Source organism: Scleropages formosus, chromosome 17 (assembly GCF_900964775.1).
Source record: "Scleropages formosus chromosome 17, fSclFor1.1, whole genome shotgun sequence".
Lineage (NCBI taxonomy): Eukaryota > Metazoa > Chordata > Actinopteri > Osteoglossiformes > Osteoglossidae > Scleropages > Scleropages formosus.
Window position 1 is genome coordinate 2,436,687 of NC_041822.1, and position 21,137 is coordinate 2,457,823.

Genomic DNA, 21,137 nt, shown 5'->3' on the forward strand with positions numbered 1-21,137 from the left:
CTCATCAGCTTTTTGTTTCACCATTTCTCAGTTTCTGAATCATTTATACTTACAGACCATATGGTATTCAATCCCCTCCCAGATCATAACATTGCCAGACCACAAGCAGATGGCAAGAAAGCTTTCAATATTATTAATTTAAAATGCCACAAGTTTTAAAAAAATGTATCATGCAAGTTTCCTACTGAGTTTTTACTCAACATAAACTGATAGTGGCTCATTTTGGCTTCCCTGTAAGGGTTCAGGTCTCAGACTGTTTACAGGAGAGATATTTTTGCAAAGCAACCTGCTGTACAAAATTTTCCTAATTAATATCAATCAAGCAAATACTTCGTTTTTTTTAACTGTGAGACCAGTTCATCTTAACTGAATTACTCTCATAGCTAATGATTGGAGTCAAAAGTCATCATTATAAAGAGTTCTTCTATCTCACACTCAGTCGTGAAGAAACAGCATTCATGCCAAAAAACTAGTCTCTTACCATATTGACAGTCTCCCTTCTTGCTGTCCAAGCTCTCCTTCCTATAGCTGTATGTTCAGGAGTTCTAGAAGAACTCTCCAACTGTTGATTGAAGAGAAGTGGCCTGGTCTACAGGAAATTGCCTTCTGGGTTGAAGGCACAAAGAAAAATCTCTGCTGATGACTGCTCCAATGCCTTTGTCTTGATGGAAAGGTTAGAAGCCGACTAAGCCACTTCAGCCACAGAAGCCATGTTGTCTGCGAAAGTTGAGTAGGATGTGCTTTGGTTCAATAATTTCCTCAGTGTCATGCCTTCACGCTGGGGCTAGAATCTGGATCTGTCTGTCAAGCGCACGTAGATTCTAATTAAGACACAGAGCTGGCGATGGCGAGGTTAGCCATGACAAAACCAAATGTCTCCTCTTTCCCTCACCGGTTGACTTGAGCCGAGTAGACGCCCAGCATGGTTGCAAAAAAAGGTTAGAACCGAAAGAGGAGCTGCAGCCACTGTACCAGTGCTGGACAGCACACAGAGTTTGTGTAATCGGGGAAAAAACAGCATAACAAACATCTGGCTTATTCACTTAGTTCAGGGGGCTTGAGGGAAGGTGTCTGTTGCATCTGAGTATGTGATTGAACCCTCCTCAGTGTGGGTTGCTAGGTGAGCTTGTAAAACCCCGATTGGGGCTAATGATGTCAAATAAAATAAAACAAACAGTTGGAGGCTAACAAGCTCTAATTTAGCTTGCTCTCTGGCATGAATAAATGACGAGTCTGTGCGCTCGGTGCGCCGGCGTCCTGGTGGCTCAGCTGGCTGAGGGCTGCGGGTGCTCACGTCTGTCCTCTGACGTCATGCCATGGGTATCTGTCTGTTGTTTAGATACAGTGGCATGGCGGACTCCCCCCGTCCCCCTATCTCCTCTCTTTCCGTCTTCCTGTCTTCTTCCCCCCTCAACCGAGTCATTTCTGCTTTTACAGACTGCTTGTCACTGTCCACCGGTGTGACAAAGCTTGGCAATTCAATTTACCTGATCTTAGAGCTGTCATGGGAGGTGAAAATCGAAACCTGGCATGAATTGTTGACGCTGCACCATGCCAACATCAAAGGGCTAATACACCCAACAGCTCAGAATCATGTATAAAACATTAATACCTTTCTACAGGATCTGCCTTTCTAAATGGAACCCTTCATCTACAACAGTAGCTCCTTCTTGAGCATACAGCCACTTTTATTTTTTATAGCTGCTCTTTTATTTTGTGTTGAAAACTGGTTGGATTGATTGGTGGCTCTAATGGTGTATATTGTATAGTGACTTATTAGGTCTGCCCCTTCAGAAAGTATACTGCATTAGTGTATTGCATTAAATTTAGTTCTCAGACTGAAGTCAGCTTCAGCTCTTTAACCTTTATCTGTATATCAAGCATATACATTATCTAAAAATATATATCCAGGTATTCCCTGTTATATGGACCAAATTCATTCCTGAAAATAGTCCGTATACCAAGAGTCTCTTAACCGGGAGGTTCTTCCCCATTATTTTAAATGGAGAAAAAATTATGCTCTCTTGGGCTTTACAGACGTGCTCAAATATTTCCATAAACACCCTCCAAACATTTAAAAGTTGTCTCAGAAATGGTAATAAAAAATCAGGATGACAAGACATTAAAATAATCAAGAAGGAAATTAATTCAGTTCAAAGGAATTTAAGAAAAGATTTTTTTTTACTAAACTACTCTACAGTAAAGTACATGTAAACATACAAAATATGTAAAGTACATTTATTCATTTAGCTGACACTTTTCTCAAAGTAATGTACATCTCACAGAACAACACAAAAAATGCAATATATGAACAGAAGGAGCAATTTGGATGCAGACACATGATACTGGAGGACAGATGATTTGTTACATACCGCCATACGAATAATAATTTCCATTATTAAACTAATTTTTATTACAAGTATTCAACATAACAAACACACATTTATCTAGCACTTATGAGACTAGGGAAACAAAGTGAAAAAGAGATGTGTTTTGAGACCCCTCTTAGAGCTACATGAACAAAGAACACAAAAAAAAAAGGAAAACATTTCTCAAAACCATAATTAAACAACATGAAAAGCAATGCAAAATTAAGAAGAAGTTATTATACAGCACATTGTGGGAAAGTCTGCACCTCATTGGTTCATGACTCTACATCACTGAGAAGTCTGACTGAAATACACAAAAAAGTACATAAGTATTACCAAGAGCAGTTGGCATGTACACTGAACGTGGATACAACTTTTCTAGGACTGTTATATTGAAAATCTATAAACCAAGAGTCTGTATACTGGGGTATACCTCTATGTATATATATATACACACACACACACACACACACATTTTCAGAACCGCTTGTCCCATACGGGGTCACGGGGAACCGGAGCCTACCCGGCAACACAGGGCGTAAGGCCGGAGGGGGAAGGGGACACACCCAGGACGGGACGCCAGTCCGCCGCAAGGCACCCCAAGCGGGATTCGAACCCCAGACCCACTGGAGAGCAGGACTGTGGTCCAACCCACTGCGCCACCGCACCCCCATATATATATATATATATATATATATATATATATATAAAAATAAATATATATGGATGTAAGTATATAAAATGTATATATATATATACACACACACACATTTTCAGAACCGCTTGTCCCATACGGGGTCACAGGGAACCATTTTATATATATATAGGGGGGTGCGGTGGCGCAGTGGGTTGAACCACCGTCCTGCTCTCCGGTGGGTCTGGGGTTCGAGTCCCGCTTGGGGTGCCTTGCGACGGACTGGTGTCCCGTCCTGGGTGTGTCCCCTCCCCCTCCGGCCTTACGCCCTGTGTTGCCGGGTAGGCTCCGGTTCCCCGCGACCCCGTATGGGATGAGCGGTTCAGAAAATGTGTGTGTGTGTGTGTGTGTGTGTGTGTGTGTGTGTGTGTGTGTGTGTGTGTGTGTGTGTGTGTGTGTGTGTGTGTGTGTGTGTGTGTGTGTGTGTGTGTGTGTGTGTGCGCGCTTTTTATTTCAGGGGGGTGTGGTGGCGCAGTGGGTTGGACAAGGTCCTGCTCTCTGGTGGGTCTGGGGTTCGAGTCCTGCTTGGGGTACCTTGTGACAGACTGGTGTCCTGTCCTGGGTGTGTCCCCTCCCCCTCCGGCCTTATGCCCTATGTTGCCGGGTAGGCTCTAGTTCCCTGTGACCCCATATGGGACAGGCGGTTCAGAAAATGTGTGTGTGTGTGTGTGTGTGTGTGTGCTTTTTATTTCACTCAAAATTCAAAGATTTTATGCATTTAGCTGAAATAAGGTAAACTCCTGTCTTTTTCTGTGGACTGCAGAATTCAATTTCCACTTCAGGACATTCTGAAAAACTGATATCAATTTAGCCATTATGTAATAACTAGGTTCAGAGGATTAAAGAAATTGGAGCTTAAAAAAAATGCTAGTTATGCAGTATTTATCCACAAATAAGGTACTCTAATTTCATTCTACAATGAATTTGTTGCATTACATCTGTCTCATTTCATTAGTCATAAAATTAAAAAATAAAGAGAGATTATGTGATTTAGGTCTTAGAAAAACAGCTTTTTATACATTTATTTATTTATTTATTTTTATTTGTATGTGATCTAGACTAGAGTAAGTGAAAACCCTGAATGTGATGGGCCAGAGTCTGACTGTGCCCATCCCTGACCACACATAGCCATGCCTGGAAAACCTTTCTACACTCAAAGACTTTATAAAGTAAGTATCGAAGACAGGCAGAAGAGGGTTTTTTGAGAAATTGTATTTTGAGAATGTGGAGATAAGTCTAATGGCTTGAGGTTTCACTTTGATTCTGAGTTCATGCTGCCTGCTGTTTTGATTTTCATTTTTGGGGTTAGCTCTGATTCATTCCTTTTGCAGCCAACAGGCTATATCTTTCATTTGGGCAACAGATTTTAGTATTGTTTGATTCTTTTGATATGGAAAAGTGTAGTAAAAATAAAAGCCCACCCACTGCCATGCCTCATCTGGTCAAACTCCAAATCTGGCATACCCTTCAGTGTGTCATTAAACCTTCCTGTACCTACAGGAAGGTACAGTAGCTGTTAGAGATATAGGCAGGAAAAATAATCCCTGAAGTTATTGGGCGTTCCTCTTAAAATGTCTAAAATTCTTTAATTGCATATTAATTTGGAAATTAATTCAGCTGTCAGGTGAAAATCAGTAGGAAATCATCTTCGTACCATGCAGATAGTTGCTGGAATAGATCAAAATACAGAGATGGTAGTTTGTATTCTGGACATGACACACACTTCAGTTGTACACAATTGTACACAAACTGCTGTGGAACGCTCTGTTTTAGCTGGATAAACAGATATTGGTAATCACTTTGAGAACCGATTCTCTACATGTTAAAATGTAATTGACGTTCAGAAGCCAGGAAGCGGGTACTTTACATTTACATTTATTCATTTAGCAGAGGCTTTTCTCCAAAGCGATGCACATCCCACAGAAAACACAATGTGTACATTACATTAGGAGAAAGAGAGACATAGTAGCAGACGTGTGATTCTAAAGTGCAATTAGTTTGTTATTTTCCACCATATGAACCAATGTACATCACACAAGTAGCTGCATAAAACTTCATCAGAATATCCACTTTTCCTTATTATATACTGCCTGTATAAACAGCTAGTTCCCGACTTAGAATGGTTCGACTTACAATTTTTTTCGACTTTACGATAGTGAGCGGGCAATAGACATCCAGTAGAAACTGTACTTTGAATCTGGAATTTTGATTTTCTTTCCCAGGCAAGCAATATGTGAAGTGATACTGTCTTGCAATGCTGGGCAGCAGCAGTGATCCACATCTCCCAGTCTGTCACGCAGAGGTGTGTATTAGGTGTATTAAATGTATTTTTGACTTACAATATTTTTGACTTACAATGGGTTTCGTAACCCTAGTACGTAACCCCATTGTAAGTCGGGAACCACCTGTATATATTAAGATCCAAGCCATCATCGTTTACCTCCTACCAGTCATCAGATACCCAGATGGTAGGATGTAAGTTGGCCCTAGTAGGAGATAGATGCTACAGATGTCCAGACACAAAAATTCCTCATAATGCATGGAGGGTTCCACACAAAGACCAGCACCTTGAAACTGTATGATAAACGAAATAAGGGGTTGAGGGTGAGTGAGTGTCAGAGCCACTATCCAGGATGAAACAAGGAGCATCCAAGAGTACATCAGGAAGATGGCACCCCGCGGCACACCACTAAGTGACTACCTCAGGCAGCAGAAGACAGAGGGTGATGAAGAAGAAGAGGAGACATCGTGGAAGACCAAGATCCTCCACGGGCTCTACTATCGGCAGATAGCGAGACTGGCTGGCATCAAGAAATCCTACCAGTGGGTGGAAAAGGCTGGTCTGAAGGACAGCATAGAGGCTTTGATCATGGCGGCACAAGAACAAGCTTTAAGCACCAGATCCATAGAGGCCAGGGTCTACCATAGCAGAGACGATTCCAAGGTGCAGGCTGTGCAACGATGCCCCTGAAACAGTTGAGCACACAGTAGCAGGGTGTAACATGCAAGCTGGGACAGTGTACACTGAGAGGCATCACCAAGCAGCTGGGATAGTGTACAGGAACATCTGTGCAGAATACAGACTGGAAGTCTCCAAGTCCAAATGGGAGACACCACCAGAGGTGGTTGAAAACAGCAGAGGTAAGGTTCTGTGGGATTTCAAGCTCCACACTAACAAGCAATTGCTGGCCAACCAACCAGACATAGTGGTGGTGGAAAAGGAGGAGAAGAGGGAGATTGTGATAGATGTGACAATCCCAAGTGATGGCAATATCAAAAAGAAGCAGCGTGAGAAGATTGAGAAGTACCCAGGGCTGAAGGAAGAATTGGAACAGATGTGGTAGGTGAAGTCCAGAGTGGTCCCAGTGGTACTAGGAGCACTGGGGGCTGTGACCCCCAAACTGGGAGAGTGGCTCCGGCAGATTCCGGGAGCAACATCTGAAGTCTCTGTCCAGAAGAGTGCAGTCCTAGGAACAGCTAAGATACTTCACAGAACCCTCAAACTCCAAGGCCTCTGGTAGAGGAGCCGAGGTTGAGGAAGACACACACACACACCACCCCATGTGGGGTAAGAAGGAGATTCGATATATGTAAACATTTACATTAAATTACAGGAGTAGTTGCGTGAAGGTTTATCCATTGTTTAAGAGGCATGATCTCAAAGTTATAGTGCATGAACATTAATACATTACGTGAAGTTGATAGATCATGTCAAAGTGAGTCTGGAAGAAGTGAACTGGCTGGAATTAAGAAATGTAACAGTTAGGATTCTGCATTTCAGTGACAGTACCTTCAAGAAAATAAATAATAATCACCTCCTTATACAAATTTGGACATTGTGGGGAACACAAGTGACGTAAAAATAATCCTCAATACCGCATCTAAAAACTCTTCAACTTAAACAGTAGACAAGCAATTTAATCATTATGCCACTTTGTGAAGTGTTAATTTTATGAAGACAAGGAATACTAAGTAATGTACTATTACTAAAATACCATTCTTATAGTTGCACGTTAAGTGAATATTTCCTGCATAAAAAAGATAAAAGTGTAAACAGGCGGGTTTTTGTATTGAACTAATTATAACTTTGTCATTTGTTTTCAGCTGCAGATTAAAGGGGAACAAGTCTGAGACACAGTTTAAGACACTGAATATTTCTGGATTTTTTAACTTTTCCTTGCAAAGCAGGCTCGTCTAACACTAAAGAATTGTGCTGTGCGAAAAACCTTGAAGAATATTTACATGTCGCGGGACGTGTTCCGGGAGTATTCAGGGAAACGTACAAACGATGTCTCGAGAACAACAGGAGGATCGCAAATAGTCAACATATTCTGCACAGTGAATGGTTCTCATGTCCTTACATTCAGCCATATATGTAACTATAAATAAAAAAATTAATCTACAAAAGCATGAGGGATGAGATGGCTTGTGTGCAGTTTACCGTAATGCATTAATGTAATGAATTCTCAGAGAATTGAGTTTGATGGATTGAAGGTTAGTATCACAGAGGAGCTGATTATTTTTTGTGACAGCCTCTTATTCTATTGTCAGTGAACTCTACCCATATAACACCTTATTTACGGAAAATCTATAATTCATCAACCCCGACCCATGATAGCAAGTTCAAGATATTCACACTACGATGAAACCAAGCTGAATATTACAACGGAGCAGTAAAGTCCAGTGTTTCTCGAACATCACAAAATAAAGTTATCTGGTTCATCTGTGCCATCCAGTCCATTTTAGATAAATTAACAATAAAAATTAAACAAAGTGTCGGGTGTGGTGGCACAGTGGGTTTGACTGGGTCCTGCTCTCTGGTGGGTCTGGGGTTCAGATCCTGCTTGGGGTGCCTTGCAATGGACTGGTGTTCCGTTCTGGGTGTGTCCCCTCCCCCTCCAGCCTTACGCCCTGTGTTACCAGGTTAGGCTCCAGCTTCCTGCAACCCCGCATGGGACAAACAGTTTCAGACGATGTGTGTGTGATTATACAAAGAACATATTCACATGCAGAAAGGAGATTAAATGGTATAGGCATAAAAAATTGTTGTGTAAGGTTTCGGGAGTCCAAAAAATATTAGCGATTGCACTCAAAGAAATAACATAGGCTTGGATACTGGGGTCCCACCGTTCCCTCATGTGTTACTCCTATGGATGGTAAATGACATTTTCTTGGCATGTTTTTCTGTTTTTAAATAGAGGTGCACACATACACACACACGCACACTTTCTGAACTGCTTGTCCCATATGGGGTTGTGGGGAGCCAGAGGCTAACCCAGCAACTCAGGGTGTAAGGCTGGAGGGAGAGGGGACACACCTTGGATGGGACGTCAGTCCGTCGCAAGGCACCTCAAGCGGGACTCGAACCCCAGACTCACCGGAGAGCAGGGCCCAGTCCAACCCACTGCACCACCGCACCCCCCACTTAAATAGAGGTATTATTCATTGAAATCACAAGCAATCAAAATTTAACAGAGGCATGATTCTTTCTTCATCACTGCATTTTTTTCAGTACAGCTTCATATGAAACTTCAGTCAACTTTCTTGTGCTCAACCATAGAACACAATCCTGACACTTTTGTCTGGCTGTGTTACGTCCCTCTACAAATTTTCAGTGTGTTTTGTTATTCCTTTGTGTTTGTGTATTTTTCCTCCCTGTACAGGTCCATTATCTATCATTGGTTTCCATCATCATCAGACATGCTGTCAGTTCCTTCATTTGGACCGATCACCCTGAGGCTCCACCAGCTTAAAAAGCCCATCATTTCTATTTATTAATTTAGCAGACGCTTTTCTCCAAAGCAACTTCCGATGAACTCTGTTATCTACCCACACACCTTATTCACCAAGGTCACTTACACTGCTAGATACACTACTTACAATGGGTCACTCATCCATACATCAGTGGAACACACACACTCTCTCTCTGTCACTCACACACTATGGGGGAACCTGAACAGCATGTCTTTGGACTGTGAAAGGAAACCAGAGCACCTGGAGGAAACCCACACAGACACAGGAAGAACATGCAAACTCCACACAGGCTGAGCAGGGATTGAACCCATGTCCTCTCACACCACCCAGGCGCTGTGAGACAGCAGCACCACTTACTGTGCCACCCAATGTTTCCGAAGAATATCAGAAATTTGCTCATGCTACTTGTGTTTGGCTTGTTGATGCTTTGTGTGATTGTTCTATCTTTGGTTTGTTGCCTATTGACTTTGTGTTGTTCTGGGGAAAAAGTGGACAGGTAAGCATGTCATATAACCTACATATCCAGCATGTAGGTTTGAGCCACCTGTCTAGAGTCTAGACACATTAGGGAAGAGGAGGGTGTCACCCTCTCTACTTTTGATAGATAGATTAGGTTATTTGGGGCATCCTAGATGCTGAAAACCCTTTTGTTTTGTTTCATAGCTAGTGTAGTCTACCAACTTCAGTTTGTTTAGTTTTCCTAAGTTCTTTGCTTTGGAATCATCTTAGTTCCTTTAACCCCTGAACAGCATCTTTGTATTCTGTAAATATTGTACACACACACACACACACACACACACACACACACACACACACACACACACACACACACATTTTCAGAACCGCTTGTCCCATACAGGGTCGCGGGGAACCAGAGCCTACCCGGTAACACAGGGCGTAAGGCCAGAGGGGGAAGGGGACACACCCAGGATGGGACGCCAGTCCACTGCAAGGCACCCCAAGCAGGACTCGAACCCCAGACCCACTGGAGAGCAGGACTGTAGTCCAACCCACTGTGCCACCACACCCCTGCTATACTGTAAATACTCACCTGAATTTCTGCACCTTTTTGCAAAATAAAAAGGACTTGCACTTAAGCACTTCCAAAAATGTCTGTTTTTCTCTGACCTTGTTACCACTAGGTCACCACTCACCTGATATTACACCCAGTCGCTCCAGGACACCTGGGCTCATAACATTAAAGGGAGCTCGTCCAGGATGTCCTCTCATCCGGGACATGAGGTCTTTGAAAAATTTTCCTTTTGTTCACTATGAGATTCAAAATTCCAGAGGGTTTGGCATGAACTGTCCTATACATAGGGGACACAGGGGTGTGGTAGTGCGGTGGTGCAGCAGGTTTGGCTCGGTCCTGCTCTCTGGTAGGTGTGGGGTTTGAGTCCTGCTTGGGGTGCCTTGTGATAAACTGGTGTCCTATCCTGGGTGCGTCCCCTCCCTCTCCAGCCTTGTGCCCTGTGTTGCCGGGTTAGGCTCCGGCTCACTGCGACGTTGCTCAGGACAAGTGGTTTCAGTGTGTGTGTGCTATATATATATATATATATATATATTTTTGTATTCTCTGGACCAAAGGTAGGCAGAGTAGTCAAAACAGTACTGCAGGAAGAGTACTGTGGCTGTGAAAAATAAAGAGGTAAAAGTATTATCAAAAAATTTATTTTAGCTGTAGAAGGGGGTGCAGTGGCACAGTGGGTTGGCCCACAGTCCTGCTGTCTGGTGGGTCTGGGGTTCAAGTCCCGCTTGGGGTACCTTGCGATGGACTGGTGTCCTGTCCTGGGTGTGTCCCCTCCCCCTCTGGCCTTATGCCCTGTGTTGCTGGGTAGGCTCCGGTTCCCTGTGACCCCATATGGGATAAGTGGCTCTGAAAATGTGTGTGTGTGTATTTCAGCTGTGTGCTTTGCATATAACAGGAAGCCATTACTCTGTTCATTAAACAATTTCAGTCTTTGCATGTATGATTTTTTTTTTTTGAGTCAGAAGAGAATTTTCATCCTCAGCCAGCAGAGTTTACAGAAGTAAGGCTGTGAAGTGGGCTAAGGTGGCTGAAGCAAAACACCTTCCAGTGACCCAATTGTCAAGCCAACCAACCAACACAGGGCATAAGGCTGGAGGGGGAGGGGACAAACCCAGGACAGGACACCAGTCCATTGCAAGGCTTGAACACCAGACCTACAACACTGCAGGCACTGCCTGAACCTGCTGTGCCACCACACCCCTCCGGTAGCCAAGTGCACTTCTCAGATCTCAAAGAAGGGGGTCTTATTGCATTCAGGCAGATGTGACAAGCTGGTAAGTCTCGTGTTGTAACAAATGAAGGGCCCAGAAGAGGGGGGTGCAATAAATTTGTCAGGTCCTTGCTGGTTTCCTGCGCTATTGCCAACTTTTACCTTCTCGAGAACCATAGCTCTGACATTAACAAGAGATGGCAAGTGTATTAGCCCACTGTGAACCCTTCCTGGGGGGTCTGTCTTGTCATGGTAACACTTCCGGTGCTCCTGTCAGATGTATTTAATTATTCACAGTCAAGCTCTGGTATTCAAAGGTAGTATCATAACCGGTTATATACATATATATATATATACATGTATTGACTCCAAATAAGACCAACCAGTAAATACAAAAGACATAATACCATACAAATATAATGCAAAGGACACAAAAATTAATTACATTTTAATGTCAGCCTCAGTATTTGACATTCATCAGCTGCCAGACAGCAGAGGGTCTGAGTGTCTTCCTGGACATGTTCTCTTAAAGTATGAAGTTTCACTGATTACCATCATTAATCTAACTCTTTGGTTCCTGATTGCTGTTCCTCATCTTGGAAGTTTATATGGTTTTAAACTTCCTTCTCATGACCCTGTGGAGATGTTTGGTTCCTCTTTGTCATTTCCTTCCCCAATGCCTCATCCTGGAGCCCTACACTGTCTGGACCTTTAGAGATTTCACCGCAAACTGTCTGTGTAGAAGTTCTACTGGTACACATTTCCAGCCTAGAGAACTTGGAGGTGCTGATTCTAGTGGAGCAACACATTTACATTTATTTATCAGACAATTTTAACCAAAGCAACTTCCAACAAACTCTGTGTGGTGTTATCAGCCCACACACCTTATTCACCAAGGTGACTTACACTGCTAGATACATTACTTACACTGGGTCACTCATTCATACATCAGTGGAACACACACTATGGGGAAACCTGAACAGCATGTCTTTGGACTGTGAGAGGAAACCAGAGCACCCCAAGGAAACCCACACAGACACAGGGAGAACATGCAAACTCCACACAGACTGAGTGGGGACTGAACCTACATCCTCTTGTACCACCCAGGCACTGTGAGACAGCAGTGCTACTCACTCTGCCACCATGCCACCCATCAGCCCATCATTACGATTACCATTAACACCTCCAGTTTAGACTGTATAACTGACGTTGATGCCCCTGCAAGAGTTGGGTATTATTTGCTGAAGATTCCGAAAAAGGAAATGTTCTACTTACAAAATAACATGGCAACCAATAAAACAATGAACAGACACAAAGAACATAACAAAACATTCCAAAATCAGCCCACGCACGCCATTGCTAATTTCTCACGTGCGGATCTGAAAATATTTTCACATCTTCCCAATTTTAATTAATCTAATCTTAGTCTTTATCCAAGTGTGTTTATTTATATAAAACAGTGAACTCAGAAAAAAACATGACGTTACTCCATTATTTGTCAGACTATTTTTTTCCCCCACTGCCACAAAGCTGATTGTCATATTTATGTTCAGATACATTATTTGAGTTTTTCTCCCGCCACAGAGGTCCCTTATCAATAAATGTCATAACGACATGCAACTAAGTGACTGTCAGTAGGATTGTGGCTTGTGCCACCTGTCAGGGTCAGCTCCGGACCCGCAGGACCACCTGCCACAGTGTGTACCCATTAGGAGTGCCAGTTTCACCTGTTACTAAATAATTCAACATTTACACTCACTAAATCACACCTCAGCTGGCAAGAGGAAGAATGAAATGTGGCACTGCTGAGAGTTTCACAAGAGTTTCAGTAGCAGATCAGTAGATCCCCCCCCAAACAACGGTAAATCTGAGTAGAATTTGACACTCCGCTCTAATGGTATTGTCTGTCTATTCATTAGCTGTCACAGCCAAGGCAGAAATAAAAAAGCGAACTATGTTTGAAAGGGTCAGGGTAGCCGGCAAGTGTAGCAGTTAATGACATGAACTCGTAACCTGGTTTCCATGCTGTAGTACATTGATTAAGGTCCTCACCCCAAATTGCTCTGGTAAAACACAGAGCTGTAAAATTGGTAAAACTGTCAGATGCTTTGGAAAATAGTACAAGCTAAATAAGAAGATGTTAATAATAGAATAAAATGCAACGGACGGAGAGAAGCACATGTTTGGGCCACACATTCCATGGCACCTGGTGGTGAGGGGTTCACATTGGATCAGTACTGCTACAACCGACACAAATCGAATTACTTTAGATTGTGCAGATGCTTAAGAAGCAACAACATCAGGGAAAAAAAAAAAATCCATGGCTTTTTAGTCATTAACAGTTATGTAAGCAACTGCACTTGGTTCCGAATGAAGAGCAGTAAAACACTCAAGAATGCAAATGGCTACAAACATTGTGGATGTGTTGCTGATAAAGAAATCAACCTATCCCTGACATTTCAATTGTATGACAAACTATTGAAAAGTAAAAGAGAAATTTTACCTTTTAATATAAGAACTATGTCTGCTTCATATTGAAATGTGAAAGGATGTACCAGATGCTCCTGGACTAACGATGCGGCTACGTTCCGATAAACCCATCATAAGTGGAAAAATTGTCAAAAAAGAATACAGTACCACACCTACTGAACATCATAGCCTAGCCTACCTTAAACGTGTTCAAAACATTTACCATAGCCTACAGCTGGGCAAATTTAAGCAGGAGACACACATGAGCGTTTAGTAGACATGATGGGATGCGAAAACACAAAATTCAAAAACACTTTCAACACAGTATCGGTCGTTTACACTTGTGGTTGTTTACTCTTGTTGGCGTGATCCTTACGAAGACTGTGAGCGTCGTTGAGTGGATGCTGCAGCTCACTCCCATTGCACAACATCGGGAAAGAGTATCATACCGCATATCATAAGCACGGAAACAGATTGAAATTCAAAATTCGAGATACAGATTCTACTGAACGCGTATCGCTATCGTACCATCGCAACTTCGAAAAATAAGTCAAATCATCGTAAGGAGAGGAGCGTCTGTACTTTAATAGTCTTCTGCGATGTGAGGTCGTAACTCAGTTTCACGAAGCATACAATACGATAACTATTCATTTAGCTGATGCGTTTCTCCAAAGCCACTTATACTGTTAAGGTTACAATTATTATAGTTACAAGCTAATAATTATTTTCCTATTTGTAAAGCTGGGTAATTTGTAAAGACTCTCTCAAGGGTACTAGAGTCACAGGTGAGGACTGAACCTGCAACCTTTGGATCCAAAGAGCCTAACTACAGTACCACCTGCCCCTTCGCTTCTCCATTAACGACAGGGACAGCACTTAGTGAAATGTTTCATAATCTGGAAGGTTCCTGGCTTGAGTCCCATTCCTACTTCAGAACCTTCGATCAAGATACTTACCCTGAACTGATGTACCAAGAATACTGCATAGTATTAATGGATAAATTGCTGTGAAGCATCTTGTCTTGTAAAACACGTTGAAAAAGAGAGTCAAATAAAGAGATAATTATATGTTCAGTACTTTCGCTCCATGCTCGATGTTTGTCTGTTTGAAGCGTATTTCGTTCGAAACACATATTTGGTATCCATGTGCTTCCGTTTTCAAAAATCCCATCTTCGTGTATAAAAATAAAGCTGGGCTACATGTGTATCTGATCTTCGAGGCAAATAGCTGCCATTTTATTGTGCTTGATTGTTAAATTCAGAGTAGTGCAAGTGAAACGGCAAACTTTGTGGTGAAATGTGGCGGGCAAATTCAGAGGATGAAGGCCGGAGCAGCATGAATCCGTTGTACTGACGGTTGCTTTGACCTCAGGCTTCTGCTGGAGGATAAGGGTGCTGGGCGAGTGGGCGTTGTGCCCCCCGCTGTCATTTGTTCTCCATCCTCACACACTCTTTAGTCAGGTTTATGACCAATAGCCCTTTATGCGAATACCCCAAGGCCCCCAGGACTGCCACATCATGCCAAAAGAGGGTAATTGTGCAGATTCGTCACTTAGTTAGTCACGACAAAATGTGCACAGAGGGATGCTTGTGATTAACAACACTTGTGTTAATGTTTTGATGCGCTAGTGGCCAACATTCACTGCTTTTGGCATATAAAACTTCTTTGAAGGTTTTTCTTCTGTTATATTATTGATGCCATAGTCCTACCTATTATTTATAAAGTGTACACTTTCTTCTGTGATAAAGGTCTTCCTATATTTACGACTAAAATGAATTCCTCTGAGGGGCAAAATGACACCCCTGAGCTCGGTATGTGTTCTATGCACATAATCACATTTTGTTCAGTATAAACTCCTTACAATTTTTTTCAGATATGTAAAAACATTTATTTTATGAACATAATCTTCCTCTTGCTTTAATCTTGAACAGTGGTTCAAATGCAATATTCTATTAAAAGGCAAATGTATGCCATGCAGTAACAGAAAAAAGCCACAATCAACAGCGAAATTGAGTCATAAAATTAAAATGCACACTCCTAATTGTGACTTTCTAAGCAACGTCTAAGAAAATTTATGCACCATTCAGGATGAAATGACCTTTACAAGCTCCATGTGAAAGTGAAAGAAATCAATAAAAATGTGAAGAAAAAAACTGATAGAAAGTTTTATAACTTTGTCATTATTAATGTCGAAAAACTTTGCATAACAAAAGTTTAAGGCAGTGCTACCTTAACAGTTAGAACTGCTGCCTTTGGATGCAAAAGCCATAGGTTTAAATCCCAACCACTGTTGTAGTATCATTGAGCAAGGTACTTAGCCTAAATTATTCCAGTAAAAACTACCCAGCTGTAGTAATGGGTAAATCACTAAGTAGCTTAGCATTGTAAGTCGCTTTTGAAGGAAAGTGTCAGATAAATTAATATCTATACAACACGAAGAGTTGGGAAAATACATCACGCTCTGCATAACTTTGAGGGAAACAAAAAACTAAATATTACACAAAGTGTAATGTTAATGATGTAATTGTTAAAGTAATAGCAGGACAAATCCTGAAGTATTACAGGACTAAATTAAAGGCCTGTTGCCTTTGGCTGGACTTCTGACCAGTTTTATGCCAGTCTGAACCTTAAGTTAATTTTACAAAATATGGTTGCATTTAACAGATGTGTGGTTTAAAGGTAATCACCATGGAGTCATAGAAAATTTAAGTGAATATTACGCATTTACATTTATTTGTGTAATAAAAACTGAGAAGTTGATGCATTTCAGGTAGTTCTGTGCTTGCAGTTGTACTCAAGTTGTGCAACACTGACTTTACACAATATTTGAGGACTAGAAGAAATACGCAGCTGGGTAGACAGATGGAAACTACCAGTTAAAATGGAAGCAACCAAGATCAATGGATGCTTTCCACCCCAGGTGTACCAAAGTTTGTCTGGGATCAAGGCATCAAAAGACAAGTCTCTTTCTGGAACTTCTTATGGGGAAAAAGTTGTAACCAAAATGGCAGGAAGATTTTTCATGTTCAGCTTGTGTGCAACTAACAGCTATAGCTGGCAAGCAAGTAATGATTTTAGACCACAGCTGGTGAAAAAGAACATATTCAAACAGAAAGTCTAACTCCTATACTTCCAACAAAGGCCTAGTTGTTGTTGCAAAGATAAAGTAGAACAAGTACAGTAATATACTGTAAAGTTCTATAAAATTGTTTTCAGGTTACCTAAAACACTCAGTTTTATACAAATATCAATATCTAATTTTATTGTTGCTTGATGTGCGCTCAAATCACGTAAACCAAAACCATTTGGACATTTCAGGCAGTATAACATCCCCATCTAGTGGTTCAAATGAATTCATCCTCTCAAAGGGATGAGGTCCTGATAACATTCGACACAAAGTGTCGAAACACATACAGCCGTAGAGTTATGATTTATGTCCAAGTGCAGAAGAAACAACAACGGGGACGATATTATAATACCAGTCAGATGAGGACAGGTATCACACCGTCACTGTTTCTCTGCTCCTTTTCCCTCAGTTTCAGTGTTTGGCCACTGACTCCACTGTTCATAAGCTGCTGTCTTCAGCAGCAGTCTTCTGTCAATCTAAAGCCTCCCCACCCTTTTTGGTTCTTTAAACTAAGCTATTCTTTAAATAGTTTACTCTTGTTTCCAACTCCACAAGTGTCACTGTTATGATAGTCGAGAAACCAAGATAAATGCAATGAAAGCAGTGACATTTCTAGTATTAAAAAGTATAAATGCTTATCTTTTATTTAAATCGCATTGTACACTGTAGTAGCAAAGGGAAAGTCTGGTTTAAAATTCCAAAATTTTACAAATATATGAAACATTTTTGAACATCAACTACTCATACATAGCAATCAAATTACACAAAATGCTTAAGGATCTACATGTGCTGCGAAAAGCAACAAGTTCAAACCTCAAATGATCACAATTCAATGTGTTTCTCCTTTTAAAACAATGAAGACACAAGAGAGTTTTTTATACATTTCAGTGGTTAAAAAGCAGACAGTATCTTCCAGTGAAGGAATTCACAATAACAGAATGTTTCTGGAAATCAATTTCTTTATGTTTCCAAATGATCACCTGAAAGTTCTGAAGTATATTGGCAGAGCATCACTTGCAGGACACTGGCTGAAGAAAGGGCTGCTGTGATGGAATTCTGCAGAGCAGCACAGTGTCGTATCGACCAGAAATTAACTACTAACTCTGCTATACAGAGCCTGCTCTAGATTCTTAAAGACAGCCCATGTACTGAATTAGTTTTGCATTTTGAGATGATAAAAAGAGTGAAAGAAATTCTCAATATTAAACTCCACAAAAAAACTACACAACCAATACTTCATCTCTTACTGTCTATATAAACATTTAAGAATCACACAAATTTCAAAAACAGGAAAATCCATAGTTCTGTTTTTTTCTATATGAAAACAATGAGCTGTGCAAAAACTGCAAATAAAATAATGATGGTTTCAAAAAGTCTATTCTTATTATTTTTGTTTTCTCTGTGTATACATCATCTCACATCTGCACCAAACAGGATGTTTTGTCCTTGGGCACAGTAAACAAAGGAGACTTCATAAACCTGAAAACATGGCTTGAAAGATTTTGGCTTTGTCTTTTAATATGCCACTTTAGTTTTGGCACAGGACTGGTCTTGGAGAAAGTGCATTACATGGCAACTGCGACACATACTTTTATCACCATCACACAAAAAAAATACACTCTATACATAAACATTTCTGCCATAAATAAATCAAATTCTCACGTTCACATTCATTCTAGTTTTCACATTTTCTAGAAAAGTTGAAATTTACACTTTAGTTAGAACTTTCTTCAGAAGTTCCAGATCTTTCCGTTTCATCTGATCAGGCTGTGCGCACTCATACTCCAAAAGACCCAGGGGAATATACTTCTCCAGCAGGCCCAGTGTCTCACCCGTTTGGCTGGTGAACAGTCCCACCCAAGGAGGCAACATGCTAGACCCATGGAATCCAAAGAATGCCAAGCTCTCTGTGGTTAAAAAAAAAAAAATTAATAATAAAAAAGGCAAATGCATGAGAATGTGAGACACCACAGCTAACAGCAAGAAGCCATAACAGATATGTGTCCGGAAAACAACACACCTTTATTTTTCAGGTCTGCTGATCTAGCGGTTCCTAATGGGACCAGGTAAGGGGCAATGTCACCCTGGCTATTAAGCTGTCCTCTTGTTCCAAGGAGAACTATAGAGCTTTGATTGTGGAGAGGATTAAAAAAAACAAAATGTGAATTCCTTAACATTTAATATTAGATAATACACAACTGAAGTGTGATGTGAATTAAAAACACCTCCAATAAATTCCTACAATCTAATATTTGTATTTAATACTATTTTTTTTTATATATTTATTATCATTTATGCTTCCAAAGAGCTTTTAATGCGCAAGAAACTCACCTTTTTGGGATTTCACTTTCTAAATACTGTTTCATTGCTGCATCCATTTTGGGGAACAATGACTTCTTTATGACTCTGCCAGTGCATGCATCCACGGTGACCAGGAAGAAACCAGGGGCTGTGAAGGAGAACCTCTCACGATTCACCTTGAGGAAACGGTAGGAGGGAGGACTTAACCAAAGAACTGGAAGAGACTTTCTGACACAAGATATGCATGTCAAAATGGAGATTTTTCAAAACTGCAATTGAGGGGGAGGGGGGGAGGGGAGAAAAAAAAAAAAAAAAAAACTAAAAATGATGATTTAGCACCTATCATAAATCTACCAACAGTGTATGTAAACTTTGGATGTATTTGCCATCTGTAACTCACTTCACATTTAAATTGTAATTATGTGTTTGAGTAATAATGCATACAATGTACAATTTTTTTCTTTAGAAAACATACCACTTTATACAATTCCTTTTCTATAGGACATATTCAGGTTCTATCAGACTTGGGTGGTGTGACGGATTTGGCTTCAATCCCCGTTCAACATGTGGGGCATTTACATGTTCTCCCCATGTTTGCATGGATTTGTGACAAATTGCCCATACTGTGTGAGTAAGTGTGAGAGAGACAGTGAGAGACTGTTTCACTGGTGTGTGAATGCGTGACTCACTGTAAGTAGTGTATCTAGCATTGCCAGCTACCTTGAGTGAAAAAAGTGAGGTCTACATACTACTACATAGTGTTCATTAGAAGTTAGAGAAAAATTGGCCAAATGAATAAATATAAACGTAGATCATTTAAAACAGCTTCAAGTTTGGTCTTCAAAATTAAACATTTCCCATTAAATAAAAGAAATTGGGAAAGGACTGGTCATGGAGAAACCACATTACTGAAATACACACTGCATAGTGTTCACAGGAAGTCGAGTTGGAGAAAAGCATTTGCTAGATGAAGTAGGGTTAACATGCTTTTATCACCATCACACATGGTGATATTCTCTTTCTTATTATTATTAAATTTATTAAGCTGACAGTTTTCTCCAAAGTAACTTAGCAAAGTGTTAAGATGATTACAATTATTTACATATATATGCAGTTGGGTAATTTTACTGGCGTGAGTCAGGGTAAGAACCTTAATCAAGGGTACTACAGCAGGAGGCGGGATTTAAACCTGGATCATTTGACTGTAAGGGAGCAGCACTATTATGCTACCTGCTAACCCCTTCTGAAGGAATGTATGCATTATCTGTAGTAATTACCACAATGAAGGATTCAGCATCACCCTTTTGCTGTCCCTCATGGCTGAGGGACTTAATCTGAACTTGGAGGTAGGTGTTTTCAGGATCACTTGTGAAGATCAGCTAAATAAAACAATATAAAAAAAATGTGATGTTAAATAGCTTTTTGACAACAGGAAAGTTGCTTATTGTTACAGCCAGCGTACATCTCAAAAACAGAAAGTTAACGCAGTGAAATTGCTTTCCACAATATACAATTTAAAGTTAATAGAAATACATTAAAATGTAACTGAAGGACTAAAAGGGATCCTCATAACAGCAAAAACCACATTACTGGTGTGATGTCTGAGCTCACCTTTGAGGCTCCGCACTCAGTGCAAAGAGCTGTATTCAGAGATGGCATGGGAACGGTGGCTTTAGGAGGTTTAGTGTACTTTGGGTAGGCTTTCAACATGCAGTTGCTGGTTTCCTTGGAAGTGGTGGTGGCAGTGATCTTGACCCTCTCGCACCCCTTCCTAGAGCAGTAGCTGTGACCATCCCTATTGTGCCTCGCTCTCAAAGACAGCCACAGGAGTCTGGAGACACACACAGGTGTCAGTTTCATTCATTCCACAGAAAAACAGCACAGGGCCTTGTCAGTAAATGTAATATGACGACACCATCCAAAGGAATGTGAATAAATATTATAATAAAAGTATAATAAAAAGGTAACCAAGACTGAAAAGGGCAGGGAGTGGAAGAATAACAAAAAGAAAAACATGAGAGAAGCAGCAATAAGCATGAAAGACCTCTGTGCTGCAGTCTCACTGCGATGTTTGTTCACATGTACAGCAGGAAGCCAGAACCATCTGTCACAATAACAGAGGAAACTGGCTATGCCCCCAGTCTCCATGAAAAACCACTTACATTTCCTTACTTGGATTCCAC

General features: G+C 41.0%; 1 protein-coding gene across 1 annotated transcript in view; it reads right to left on the reverse strand.

The window, feature by feature from the left end:
• Nucleotides 1–17,312: 17,312 nt before the first annotated feature.
• The window catches only part of cemip2 (cell migration inducing hyaluronidase 2), a 28,083-nt gene continuing 24,258 nt past the window's right edge, over nt 17,313–21,137 (reverse strand). Inside the window, exons 20-24 of the mRNA XM_018760047.2 lie at nt 20,566–20,785; nt 20,232–20,333; nt 18,985–19,130; nt 18,674–18,780; nt 17,313–18,560 (exon numbers count right to left, since the gene is read on the reverse strand). Coding sequence (XP_018615563.1) covers nt 18,361–18,560; nt 18,674–18,780; nt 18,985–19,130; nt 20,232–20,333; nt 20,566–20,785 — 775 coding nt within the window. The 3' untranslated portion in view covers nt 17,313–18,360. The remainder of the gene's footprint in view (nt 18,561–18,673; nt 18,781–18,984; nt 19,131–20,231; nt 20,334–20,565; nt 20,786–21,137) is intronic.